Here is a 14603-nt window from a genome sequence, read left to right as displayed (position 1 = left end):
TCTAAAACCTGAAATGTGGAAAGGCAGCAAGAGTAGATGATATACAGCCAGAAATGCTCAGGTATGGAGATATAAATGTCTTGCAGTGGCAGCACTGCATAGTTCAGAAAGCCTGGACAGAGGGCTGAATTCCAGACGATTGGCATAGAGCTCTCCGATATACAAAAAAGGTAAATGAAACTGGATGTGAGAATTGCAGAGGTATTTTCCTATTGAGTGTTCCTGGTAAGATTTATGTAAGTATACTTGAAAAACGTTTGAGAAAGATTGTAGAAGGAAACTTGGTGAAGAACAAGCTGGATTCAGGCCAAATATTAAATCTGGGTTAGAAATAAAACACTTGACTAGGATCAGATTTTCACTTTACAACGAATATGAGGGTTGTCTGAAAAGTTTGGTAAAAAAATAAGTTAAACACTTTTTTTTTTTGAAAAAGGTCACCTTTATTTCTCAACATAGTCTCCATCGAGGTCTACACATTTGGTCCAGCTAGTTTCCAATTTTTTCCAAGCTGAATCCTCCAAATTTGACAAATCCTACTAAAAAGTAGGATTTGTCAAATTGTGCAAGATAGTCATTGACAGCCTTCATGACATCCTTGTTCGAAGAAACTTTATTCCCACCGAGCCAAATTTTTAAGTTTGGAAACAAGAAGTCGCACGCTGATTTTGTCATTGTGACGGCCAATGTATGGGATTGTGCATTGTCTTGAAGAAAGAGCACTTTTTTGTGCACCAATCTTGACCGTTTTTTCTTCAGTTCTTATTTTAAACGATCCAACAATGACACATAATAGACTCCTGTTATTGTCTTACCCTTTTCCAAATAGTCTATCATGATAATTTCTTGGGAATCCCAAAAACAGTGGCCATCACCTTCCCAGCTAACAAAATGGTCTTTGCTCTTTTCGGTGCTCTTTCACTGAGCATTGTCCACTTTTTGACTGCTTGGACTCAGGTGTGTAGTGGTGGATCCAAGTTTTGTCTACAGTCACAAATCGATGCAAAAAATCCTGCGAATTGCAATTAAGCATCGCCAAACACTACGTTGAAATATCTTTTCGCATGCGTTTTTGATTGACAGTCAACAATTGCAGCAGCCATTACTCACAGAATTTTTTCTCCTCTGATTTCCCCATGGTTCTGTTCTTTTGCTCACTCTCTTCCTCTTGTATATAAACGATCTGCTCTCTCAGACTTCCAATCCTATTCATAGCTTTGCTGATGACAGTACACTCTATTCCTCCTTTTCATTCAACAAACCTGTAGTGCTCAAATATGAGAATCCATGACCAGAGAACTGAACTCCAATCCCCTAGCTATATCCCAGTGGGGCAAGGACAACATCATGAACTTCAATACCACCAAAACTCATTTCTATCTGATCTATCTGATCTCTCTCTCTTGAAAGAACTTGCATCCCCTTCTCCTTACCTTCAGTAATACTGAGATATTGAAACACAATCAGATTTTTCTTCTTCGACTGACCTACACCCACCAATCTTTCCTGGGACAAACACATTTCAACTTTGGCTTCTGCAGCTGCCAAAAAACTTGATGTACTTTTTTGCACAAGACACTACTTCACAGTTGCTAACTCTGTACAAATCCCAAATCTGCCCAGCCATGAAATATTGCTCCCACATTTCGGGTTGTGCACCAAAATCATCTTTAAGATTGCTCAATCAATTCTATCTTCAGAAGAGAACAATCTGGCTAATTAATGCTTCCCCTCTCTCATACAGAACCACTTCAATCCATCTCATAGACGTTCAGTTTCTGTTGTGCCTCTTCTATAGATACTTTCATGGACAGTGGTCTGCAGAATTAGCCACTATTATTCATTCACTCTCCTCCAAAATCATTAAAACATGAGCCATTGCTAATTAACACTCTTTTACGGTCTATCTTAAAACTCACCGAACCAACTTCACTGCCTTCGCCTTTATTCCATCTACTTCTGTCCTTTGGAACAGTCTCCTCCATGCCACTCTCTTCCCCATAGATTACAACCCTCAGCTGTTCAAGCAAAATGTGAACAGACCCCTCCTTTCTTCTATTCTTCTTGCCCACGTACAGCACTAGTGTACTAGTCTTGTGGCCTTTCTTGTGTGGACCAGATATTTAAAAAAAAAAAAAGAAAAAAAAGATCATTCCATCAAGATGTTTTACTCGCTCACCACACTCTTAAACAACTTCCTGAGATAACTTCTTGGTCTTTCCTTCTTCTCCTTTACTGCATGTATAATACTTCCTGTATTAATCTGGTAAAAAATCCCTTCAACTTAAAAGTCTCTATCATATCATCTTTTAACCTCCTACCCACTCTACTCTGCAATTTACATTTCTTTAACTTCTCTCTGTAACTAATTTCATGAGTCATGATATTACTTTGGTTATGTGTCTTGGATCTTGTCCAGGATTTCCTTGTGACAGTGGAAACCAGATCATCAAATTTGTCTCTAATACTTCAGGTGTATTCTGATCAAGACCAAACATTATGTGGTACAGATCTTGTAGTGTATTCTTTGAACTTCAGGTCTATTTTTGTCAACCACCCTGAATCTTGAATGTCCTTCACCATATCTATCACTCACCAGTTTTCTCCCTTCTCTTTCACACAATGTTCAGTTTCTGCTGTTTGAATTTCAATAAATATTTCCACAGTCAATATTCACTAGAATTGGCATTGATAATTCTCCTATTCTCTTCTAAATCTGTTAAAGCATGTACAGTAGCTGTTCACCATTCTGCAGTTTAACTCCAAATTCACAGCACAAATTTTTCTTAATGTGTTAAAAATACATCAGTACATAATAATTTATTGAAAATTAGTAACATATATTTCCTACTGAAAATATCAATATATCATCAATAAGCAATTGAAATAAGAGAGAATATAACTAAATATTATATTTGGTTAACCAGAAACAATAAGAATTGTGAGCTAGAAGGGTAATAGTTATTATCAAACAAACAATTAATCATTTTTGATATTTTTTAAGGATGAGAATCTTCTAAACTTCGGGGATTGGGAAGCAATCATTTCAATTTAAATTCAGATGGTATGATAAAGCCGCTGAACTTTCCTTGTCCATATATTCATATTTAAAACTGTTTCTATGAATTAGAAGCACTCAAAAAAGTTTCATCTGTTATCTATATATTTACCCATCAACAAGATTTCAAAATTTCCCTTCTATCTCTAGCAGTGTTTATTGAATTCCATCATCATTATTAATTTCCTGAAAAATACCCTCGATGATTGTACAGAATACAATCGTCGAGGGTATTTTTATATTAGAATTTTTATAATATAATTTCCATTTTTAGTATTAAAGTATTTTTATATTAGTATTTTTATAATAGAATTTCCTGTTAACAATTTTCTTCAAAATTAATGTATCACCTTTAAGCACTGCAATATTGTCTGATCTTATGTCTTTCTTTCTTCTAGGACACTTCTGACTTCATCAACCTATCTACGGTTGCTATTTATATATGTGTGTGTGTGTGTGTGTGTGTGTGTGTGTGTGTGTGTGTGTGTGTGTGTACTTCTAATATGTAAATAAGTTTGTCTAATATCAGAATAATAGATCACTTTAAAAAAGTTTATTTCTTCTTGTTAATTATAATTAATATTCAAAAGCTGAAATTCTTAGATGCTTTATGATATTTAATATTTAAAGTTTTCCTATAACTGTTAATCTGAAAAAGTTTCCATCCTAAATAAAGATTTTATAAAATTTAGATTTAAAAGATTGTAGAGTTAATGAAAAATTATAGATCATTTTTATACATTCTACTGAGGCATGTAGAATTTTTAATAATGGATTCTTCTTAGTAGGTATGAAGCTATATGTATGAAGATTGTCACCCAATGTCTTTACAAATCTGGTCTCATCAATGCCCCCTTCTACTACTACTCAGACTTCCTGCAGTTACACTTCACAGAATAGAGATAGCAAGATTATTTTCTAGATAACCTGGAATCCTTCATAAATTTTACTGTTAAGACCAATATACTATTTAGTGGCCAGACTACAGAATAATATTTTAAACCTGTTGCCTCAGAAAATAAAAAATTAGGGCTCTCATTGATGCTGGATGTAATTTTGAAAACATCACTTGTAAACATACTTGAAGAAATTGCAAAAAAATAAACTAACTTTGTTTTGAAGTACAAACATGATTTTGGCCACCTTCAGTCCCTTTTAAAAAATAAATAAAGTGATATTATTACACCAGGCAGAGAAATTCATCTACCTGTCTTTGGTGACCTAGTAGGGACAGAGGCTTGTCCTCTCCTCTGAGAGATGAGGATTTCACATCTCAACCCTCCTTACATTGGTTCATCCCAAATACTTTTTTTTTTCCCTTATAGGTTCCCCCCCCCCTGGAGATAACTCACACAAAAGCACAAGCAGAGGATTTGGTTATGCAGATTGACCAGACTTCAGCAAAGTTCAGTATACTTTCAGCTCTTGTGGCCTAAATATCAGTTTCCATCAGTAATTTAGACTTCCAATTTAGCCTAGTTAGGCACTATATTGGCATTTTCCCTTTTAGTTCGTGTACAAATATCCTACATTACGTATGAAATTTGTATTTGCACTGATTTTATTTTTCAATTTATTTTATGTAAATATTTATTTAATGAAAAAATAATTATGAATAAATCAGTTCTCTTTGAGTTTCATATATTTAAGCCTTGAATTTTGTTGTATAGAAATGCTCCAACTTAATATTTTAAAAATGTGTGATTTCATGTAAATGTCCTAAGTTTGTCCATGATTTCAGAACTATGACAAATTTAGATTATTATATAGCATTGTAAATATATAGATTTCAAACTATTACTTGTTTTTTATTTAAAAAATTCAAAATGAAATCAGTACTAATAACATTAATCAAATAATTTGCAGCATATGTCTACAGTAATTTGAAGCTTCTAAAAAAAAATTGATATTACTAATATTATATGGCCTTTTTCTGTTTATAGAGTTAAATTTTCTGCATACTGAGAAATCCAAGGAACTGAAATATTTCCAACAAGAATTGGATTCACTTAGATTTCATCATCAAGAGCAAATGGCTTTATATCAGTCACATATGGATGCATTAGAAAAAGACTTAGAGACTGCTGTAAGTTGCAAAATATATAACTTTTTCAACTTCATGTAAATTATTATGGCTGTAAGGATGTTCGATAGAAACCTGTTCAAGAGTAGTTGCAGGAGCTATATCTGATTTATTTATATTTAAACCATTGTGAGCATTGAGACACACATCTTGTTGAATTACCAGACTCTGGTCTACTTATTTGGAAAGGTCCTGAATTGAGCTCCTGTTTAAAATTACCAAAGATATAAGTTACACAGATGTACAAGTCCTTACTGGCAATGGGGACTATTCTGACATCCCCTAACATTTGACAAATATCTGTTACCTTGCCTGCTTGCTGGATAACAGAAAAGTCAGCAGCATATTGTATTATCCCTGCAACATTTGGTGCAGTCAGTTAAACCAGGTATGACTTTTAGCTAAGTATTGGGCAGTCACAAGATATTTTTACTACCACTGTGGATCTTTGAGTTTCTCTATCTTTTAAAGTCATTAATTTAGAAACTAGTACTGATGGTTTTTAAAAAACATTAGTTTTCATCCATGCTGCACCTTATAATGAAATCATTGAATGCATCTGAGGATTTGATACACATGAGGAATTAGCATCTAGGGCCATGACAGTATGGCCTCACATTGTCTGGGAAAAGATTTATCAAATGAGTTAATAAGTGTTGAATTGTATGGAGGATGTCAGACCTTTCCTCTATGCATCTTCCATATCTGGAAATCTTGGAAGTCCTTGGGAAGCAAAGATAACAGTGTCAACCAGCTGACATCAAGTCAGCTGGTTGACACTGTTAGTTTAACAGCAGCTTGAGGATTTTTTTCAGCAAAGTATTCACTACCTGGTAAAATGATGGGATGTACTTTGATATCCTATTAGATTTATCTTATTAGCCTCGTTATAGTTCCTGTAACTATCTTTAAAAAGGTTTCATGTTGAAACTATGCATGTATGTACATGTATTCTTGATAATAAAAATATAATCAATTTACATTAAATATATTAAGTTTAGTTCTTGTTTACATATATAGGTAACCCTCGTATAACGCGGCTGTTAGGTTCCATAGAAATGCCGTGTTATATAAATCGCTTTATACAAGACTTAGATCACATAGAAAAAGTAGGGTTAGGTTCAGAAATCATTTTTTTTTTAATTATATAAACAACAATGACATTATCCAACAAAAACAATATTTTTATTTAATGCAGGTAATTCATGTAAGTTAAGAAAACATAAACTATCAGACAAATACGTAGTAAAAAATTATAAAAATTACAAATTGTACATAAATTTCATTGCACATCATGCATAAATTTTTTAGACACAATAAAATAAAGTTCTCATTTTAATTGTCATCACTGTCTTCAGAAATAATTTTGTAGATGTTCCTTAAGTGGCCGGAGATCGTCACCTTTTGAAATCTCTTGGACATCATTGTATAATTCTCATTGCATATTTTGGCTGGTTTAGTCATCAAGAAGTCAGTAATAAGACTTTGCTTTCCACTATGCCGCAATATTTTTATTGAGTTCATAATATGGCTCTGAACAAATATCCAATTGTCCCTTGAATTTTCCCGAGCGCTCCATTGAGGAATCATTATCCGTAAAATAACTTCCTAACTTTCTTGCCAAGTCCAATCCTTCTGCTAATTTCTTTAAACTTCAAACTGTACGGATTCATCACAATCAGAATATTCGACAGAACTTTCCCTGCCATTTGGTTCGATGCCATCTATTAATTGTACCAGTTCCTCCTCATTTAAACCTGTTTCTCCATCAATTAATTCACTAATTTCGTTTTCAACCATATCGCAAAAGCCCTCTCTACCAAAAATGTCTGCGACGTTTATTATACGACGTAGCTCGGCATCCACTGGGGGTACGAAATTTTCCATTTCGTACCTCCTTGAAGCCGTAATGTTCCATTATGGCTTCAAGTCATATTTTTTTCCAGCAAGCATTCAGCGTAGAGGGTTGTAATTCCTCAATGGACAGAGAAATAATTTTTACACAATTCAATATTGAAAACTCTTTCCATGCTTGAGCCTTGGAAATTAAATTTGTTGGGTGGCCTGGTGCATTATCTAAAATTAGTAGAATTTTGAAGTCCATATTCTTTTTCTTTTTGTAACTTTCTACATCAGGTACAAAACACTTGAAAAACCAATTTTCAAACATGCTAGCTGTAACCCATGCCTTTTTGTTTGCCGCCAATAAACAGGTAGGGTGGCCTTGTCAAGCCCCTTCATCGCACGAGGATTTGCGGATTGGTTAATAAACATTGGTTTTGTCATGTAATCACCTGATGCATCACTAGAAAACCCTAGAGTAATTCTATCTTTGGAAACTTTGAATCTAGGAGCTGATCTTTTATTTTTCAAAATATAGGTTCGTTTTGGCATTTTTTTCCAATATAACCCAGATTCATCCGCATTGAACACCTGGTCTGCAGGTGTTCAATGCGGTTTGATTTTAACAATTAACGATTTTTTAAAAGTTCTACTGGGTATTTCCGGGCAGCTTCAACGTCTGCTGATTCTTCCTGGATTTTAAGATTATACAAAGAAAACCGCTTTTTAAAGTTTTCGAACCAACCCTTACTGGCACAAAATCCATGCTGAGAGATTTCTTCTGAAGAATCTTGATCAAGTTCTTTTAGTTTATAAACATTGACAGCTTTTTGCTTAATAAGATATCCATCCAAAGGAATTTTCTTTTGAGTGCAATCTTCTATCCAAATTATTAGAGATTTCTCCATTTTTTCTATTAGAATATCGCGAACACGAGAAACACACTTTGCACTTACCGTTGACCCAGCAATAACACTTTCTCGGATTTTATGTTCATTTTGTTTGATTGTTCGAATTGTTGATTCATTTAAATTCAGAGTCCTTTGCAACAACTCCTGGTTTTTCTCCAATTTTCAACCTATCCAAGATTTTAATTTTTTCTTCGAGAGAAATGAATTTCCTCTTCAATGTTGGTTTTTTCCTTTTCGTTGCAGTTTTAGTGGCCATTACAATAAAAATAAACTTTTACATTAAAAAAAAAAAGCATTACATATGTATGTAACTCACTAGAAAAGAAACTGCTCAGCTTGAGAATAACACACTTATGATTTTAAATGCACTTTCCTGGCAGAAAACAAAGACAATTTTCAACAATAAACACTTTATACAGTAAACCCTAGATGGCAAACCTATGGTACTCGTGCCAGAGGTGGCACGTCTGAGAATTTTGCTGGCATATCAATGATTTACAGGTGATTTCCTTTTATACGCTTATAAATTATTCAATTTTTTTTTTCATTGTTACAATACGTACAAGCTGAATTTTATTTTACACAAGACAGTAGCTATAAAGACGTGCATATGATTAGTGCGGTATTAACAAAAGATCGCCGACCCAAAGACAAAAGCAACCGACAAGTGTTGAGTTGAAATGCTAATTCTCTTCAATTGAATTTCATAACATCTGAAACTGTCATAACAACATTCACTATTAGTTTTAACACATTCACAACGGGGTGTCATTTATCATTCCAGTGGAATTTCTCATTACTGACTGGCTCAACTCACACAAACGTTTCAACCCTTGGTTGAATTTTATTGCTTCTTGACAGACGAACTCACACATTCATTATATGGCATGTTTCAATTCTTGGTAGTCTTTTATTTTAAGTTAGCCTTTGTGATCTGTCATAATGACATCGAGAATTTCAAATGCAATAAAAAAACACTTATTTCATAATTGAAAAATTGGACAATAATTTTTAGTTAGATACTGTGAATCATATAGTTTTGCTTAAGTCTATACAGCATAGTTTCTGTGAGATGGGACATGTGATTTATTAGTTAGCACCGTTTTTATTCCATCTGTCTCTAATTGCACTATTTGTTGAGAATGACAGACTTCAAAAGCCTCTGTACAGTACCTTATTCAGTGATACAATAAAACTAAATTTGATACTTATAACTACTTGCACTATATTGGCAGACACAAATTTAACGAAGATAAAATTTGATTTTTAAGTCTCGTGGTGAAAAATATGAAAAAAAAAAAAATAAATAAAGGGTTACTAGAAATTGTAAACTACGTTGAACAAGGGATATTACAATTTGTAGACCGCCTTAATTTGAAACCGCGTTGTATAAGTACCACGTTATACGAGGGTTACTTGTATATATATATATATATATATATATATATATATAAAACCTTAAATCTGATGATACAGTGATATAATTTTATTATCATTATATCATCACAATTGCATATTATTTTATTGTGCAGTATTTTGCTTCACATTTTCACATATCTTTTGCTTTTGTCATAAATAAGAAGTTAGCACTGTACTTAAATATTAAACGTTATATTCACGCTAAAAAATTGTGCAAGTACTAACATAAATTGACATTTTTTTAGACAATAGAGCGTTACATATATTTTATTTATGATTGTAGTGCCACTATTAATTTTATGTAACAGATTTAGAATTGCTGTTCTGTCATTACAGATCATAATAAAAAATGGTCATTGTCATCTGAAATGTGTATTCATTTGATATACAGGATATTATAACAGTCCAATCCATTTAAGACCTTGTTACTGTTTGTGTCAATATTTTATTATTTGCTACATCTCTAATTTAATCATCCATTCTGTTTAAGGCTGTCCTAACTGCATCAACTCTTTCACCTTGATCTTCCTCTAAATCTGTTCCCTGGCTTTTTTTTTTTTTTTTTTGTGGTTAAATATTTTTTTTTTTTTTTTTCTGAACTTTCTTCTTTCATATGTATAGAGAGCAAACTTTTAAAGTGGAATAAGTAGATTTAAGGTACTCTTTTAATTTTAGTTAAATTAATATTTTTTATTATATTAAGGGAAATATTTTAAGAGAAAACAAGGAGTGTAGTTAAAGCAAGAGAACTCTGGTCAATAGCGAAATTGTGAATGATTGTGTAATGGAAATTGAGTCTCTCTCTGTATAACTGATGCTGATGTGGTGCTAGAATAGTAAGTAGAGATTAACAATCTTGTTATTAAAACAGTAATTATAATGGTATCAGATGACTTGAATCCAGTTTGAGTTGAGACCTATGACTGCAATAGTAGTAAAATTTTTTCATGTGGCTGTGAGTTTGAAGCCATCTGGTGTGAGGTGGAGTCTAACAAGATTAAATACATAGTGGGGGGTGTTGTTATAGGCCTGTTGGATCAGTTGCTAGTGATGAAGAAATGCATCGCCAAATAAAGATGATGAACGTGGAAAAAGTAATCATAATCACGGACTTTAATTATCCAAACATTGATTGGGTAGCAGTAAAATCTGATGAGAAGAATGAAACTGAATTTATTGAGCTGTTGTGAGGCAGCATGTGACAGAAGGAACTCAAGGTCATAGAGTGTTAGATTTAATTACAGTGTCAGAGGGTGTTTCAATTAAAGATATAACTATTCCTCCTCTGGTTGGTGATCATTCATAAACTTGGCTAAGTTTATGAATGTTCCATTCAGGAAAGCTTACATGCTGAACTACAAAGCAGGAAATTATGGCCAACTGAGGAGTATACTGAGTTCACTGCAATGGTATCAGTTGCTGGATGGGAAGAATATTGACAGTGCATGAGAAACATTTAAAAACTATTTAAATGGTGCAATATTAGAATGTATCCCAAGAGTTTGAAGAATAAATAGGGTATGAGTAAAATGGATGTGCAATCTTATCAAGCAAGAGATTCATAAGAAAAGGATGATGTGGAAGGAATACTGTGTGCATGAGGATGATTACAAGCAGCAGGCCAGAAGAGTCACAACTTTTGTGCAGAAAGCTAAGTCTGCATATTAAAAGAAACTTGCTCTGCAAGTTAAAGATGACTCAAAGGAATTTATCATTATTTTACGAGTAAAATATTTATACATAGTATAAATATTTTACTTGAAAAGTAAAATATTTTACTTGTATATATATTTATATATGTACATAGTTACATATTTATATATGTAACTATGATTGGAGGAATGATGGTGGGCAGTTCAGTAGAGCAGTGTGTCTGTGAAAATATCCAGAGAAAAGATATAATCCAGAAACATAACATCTGTGGGAAAGTGATTGGAGGTGGGGGGGGGGGGGGGTATCTGTTATGTGAATAACTCAAGTCTGAATATTGAACATTCAGATAAAGGATTTCTGAAGGCTACCCTAAATGTAAGAACAGTATTCCAAGGTTGGGCAGATTTCAGATTTATAAAGTGTAAGGAATTGAACAGAAAAGTATTGTTTAGAACAAAAAAAAAAAAGAAAAAAAAAGGTTTTTGGATCCTGAAAAGCTTTGGACATAATTTGTTTATGGATAAACTAGATTGTCTTCTTCAATTTTATAGCAAAAGTGAGGGTGAGAGTGAGGTATGACCTTTCTTCAGAAAATAAGACAGGATGCTCTGGTAGTAGTAAAATTTACTAAATTTATCTTTACCCCACTTGAAAATGGCCAGGTCAGTGTTTAAGGCATTTTCCATAGAAGAACTTAAAGCTCGAGTTATCTGAGTACTTCAAAGTTTTGTAAATAAAGAAGATGAATGATCTTCTCTAACATCCTATGAATAAGATGTTAGAGAAGATTGCTGATGTATAGGAGGAAGAGTGTAGGTGAAAGCACATTCTTGAGGGATATCCTGGCACTGATGGAAAAATCAGATGAGAAGGAACTATAAATTAAAGATACCAAGAAATTATTTACTTGGTTTAATCCTTTATCAAAGTGTAAGCAAACAAAGTTTGGGCCTGAAGTATTTTCAAGACTGGGACAACTCGTGATAAAGGTGGTATGACTACACATCACTTGCCTTAGTATCCCATAATGCAAAGCACATCTCCTTGTGGACATGTATAATACTATCCATTATGGGAAGGGTCACTACTCAGACCGGTTTTGATCTCAGACTGGCACTGATGGAAAAATCAGATGAGAAGGAACTATAAATTAAAGATACCAAGAAATTATTTACTTGGTTTAATCCTTTATCAAAGTGTAAGCAAACAAAGTTTGGGCCTGAAGTATTTTCAAGACTGGGACAACTCGTGATAAAGGTGGTATGACTACACATCACTTGCCTTAGTATCCCATAATGCAAAGCACATCTCCTTGTGGACATGTATAATACTATCCATTATGGGAAGGGTCACTACTCAGACCGGTTTTGATCTTTATTGAGGTCTCATCAGTGGGAGACAAACTCAGAGGTGATACCAATGTTGAAGTAATGCAGAAGTCATATTTTCATATATGAGTTGCCAAAAGGCATCACACCTTATTATTAAAATACTCTGGATTAGAGATAGTTGTTGAAAGTTTTTCCTCTTGGTTATACTATAAATTAAAGATACCAAGAAATTATATACTCGGTTTAATCCTTTATCCAAGTATAAGCAAACAAAGTTTGCCCCTGAAGTATTTTCAGGACCAAGGCAACACATGGTAAAGGTGGTATGACTTCACACATCACATTATAATTTCTTGAAGAAATGCAGTGCCAATTTAGTCTTATGGGTACCAAACAAGTAATCATTATGAGTGACTTTAATTTTCCAAACATTGATTGGGTAGATGAGAAATCTCATCAGAAAGAAGAGGAATTTTATTTAATTGTTGTGAGACAACTTTCTCAAGCAGCCTGTGAAAGAAGGAACTCAATGTTAAAGAGTGTTGGATTTGTTCAGAAGGAGTCTCTGTTAAGAATATGGCTATTTTGCCATCAGTTGGTGACAGTGATCATGCTGTACTTTTTTGAGAAGTATCTAATTGTATTCATACTTCGATTAGAACAGATTACATGTTGAACTACAAAGCTGGAAATTATGATCTTAGGAGAATACTATCTTTGGTCCCATGGTATCAGTTACTGAATGGGAAAAATGGCAGCAATGCATGGGAATCTTTGAAAAATTGCTTAAATAAGGCAGTGTTTGAATGTATCCCTAGTGTTTGAAGAATAAATAAGTTGGGAGTGAAATGGATGTGCAACCTTATTAAGCAAGGGATCCACAAGAAGAAGGTGATGTGGAAATGATATGATGGGAATAAGAGTGAGAGGAATTATGAAAAATATATAAAGCTCTAGCCAGAAAAATAATGAGGTATTGTGCAGAAAGCTAAATTGGAGTATGAAAAGAAATTGGCCATGCAAGCTAAAGGGAATCCAAAAGAATTTTATCGTTATGTTGCAAGCAAAAGAAAGAATGAATGTGAAGGAATAACTTTATTGAATACAGATGGTACTCTAGTGTCAGAAGCTGATTAGATTGTTCAATTAATGAGTGCTCACTTTGCTAAGATATATCAACCAGGTGTACAGTACTACTGCTACATTGGATGAAGAGTTAGAGGTTCATAAAAATGAGGTTGAAGAGATCTTGCATAACCTGGATAAGAATTTGTGAATAGGGGCAGATGGAATACCAGCCTGTTTGCTTAAAGGAATGTTCAGCTGAATTGGCTAGGCCTTTCACATATCTGTATAACTTGAGTCTCAGCTCAGGAATGATACCACAGGAGTGGAAGGAATGTATGATAGTTCAATTGTACAAGGGTGGTGCAAAAACTGATGTGTCTAACTACTGATCTATCAGTATCTCTGGTGTGGTAGTGAAGATTTTAGAGAATTTGGTAAGAACTCGCATACAGAAATGGGTAGAAGAACAAGCTATACTCTGCAAGGAGCAGCATGGGTTTACTAAATGAAGGTCATGTTTTATCAATTTGCTCATATTTTATAACAATGTTATGGCCAAGTTGGATAAAGGGACTGGATGTCATAATGTTGGATTTTGCTAAGGCATTGGATAGTATACCACACGAAAGGCTGATGCATAAACTGGAGAATATGGAATTGGAATATAATCTCTTGATAAGGCAATGGTTAACAGACAGATATCAAAAAAGTGGTATACAGTGGGTGTGAATCTGCCAGATTTAAGGTGACCAGTGGTGTACCTCAGGGTTCAGTCTCTACATTAATGACATCAGACAGCGTCTAATATCAGATGTGCAATTTGCTGATGATGCGGAGATAGGCAGGTCAAGCAGGGATGCTATTGATATTCAGCACTTACAAAATTATTTTAATAGGCAGAAAATTTGGGCAAACAAAAATGTCTATCAGTTTTATGTTAGTAAGTGTAAACTTATACACGTTGACATGATGAAATTTCCAGCAGCATATTATATTAGCTGGATTATGCTATAAGAAACTGAGAAGGCAAGGGATCTTGGCATATTGGTGGATAGGAATTTGAAGTTCAAAGGTCATGTAGCAAAAGTTGCAAATACAATTCAGAGGATAATTGTGATGTTGAAGCAAACCTTGATATCTAAGGATAAAGAGGTCATTTTGCCTCTTTATAAGGTTTTGATAAGAACACATCTTGATTATCGTGCACAGATTTGGTCTCCCAGATTTCAAGAGGATAA

The 14603-nt window shown here is 33.8% G+C and overlaps 1 protein-coding gene across 2 annotated transcripts in view; it reads left to right on the top strand.

Annotated features, from left to right (window-relative positions):
• The window catches only part of LOC150099370 (uncharacterized), a 462639-nt gene that overhangs the window by 367203 nt on the left and 80833 nt on the right, over window positions 1-14603 (top strand). For both annotated transcript variants that reach the window (XM_090403434.1, XM_090403433.1), the window contains exon 29: window positions 5002-5144. In XM_090403434.1, the coding sequence (XP_090259560.1) occupies window positions 5002-5144 (143 nt within the window). The remainder of the gene's footprint in view (window positions 1-5001; window positions 5145-14603) is intronic.

This window comes from Typopeltis vanoorti, chromosome 14, assembly GCF_054136105.1.
Source record: "Typopeltis vanoorti isolate ZY-2024b chromosome 14, IOZ_Tvanoo_1.0, whole genome shotgun sequence".
NCBI classification, from domain to species: Eukaryota; Metazoa; Arthropoda; class Arachnida; order Uropygi; family Thelyphonidae; genus Typopeltis; species Typopeltis vanoorti.
Note: the sequence above shows the minus strand (reverse complement) of the source record. Positions and strands in the feature narration are given on the sequence as shown.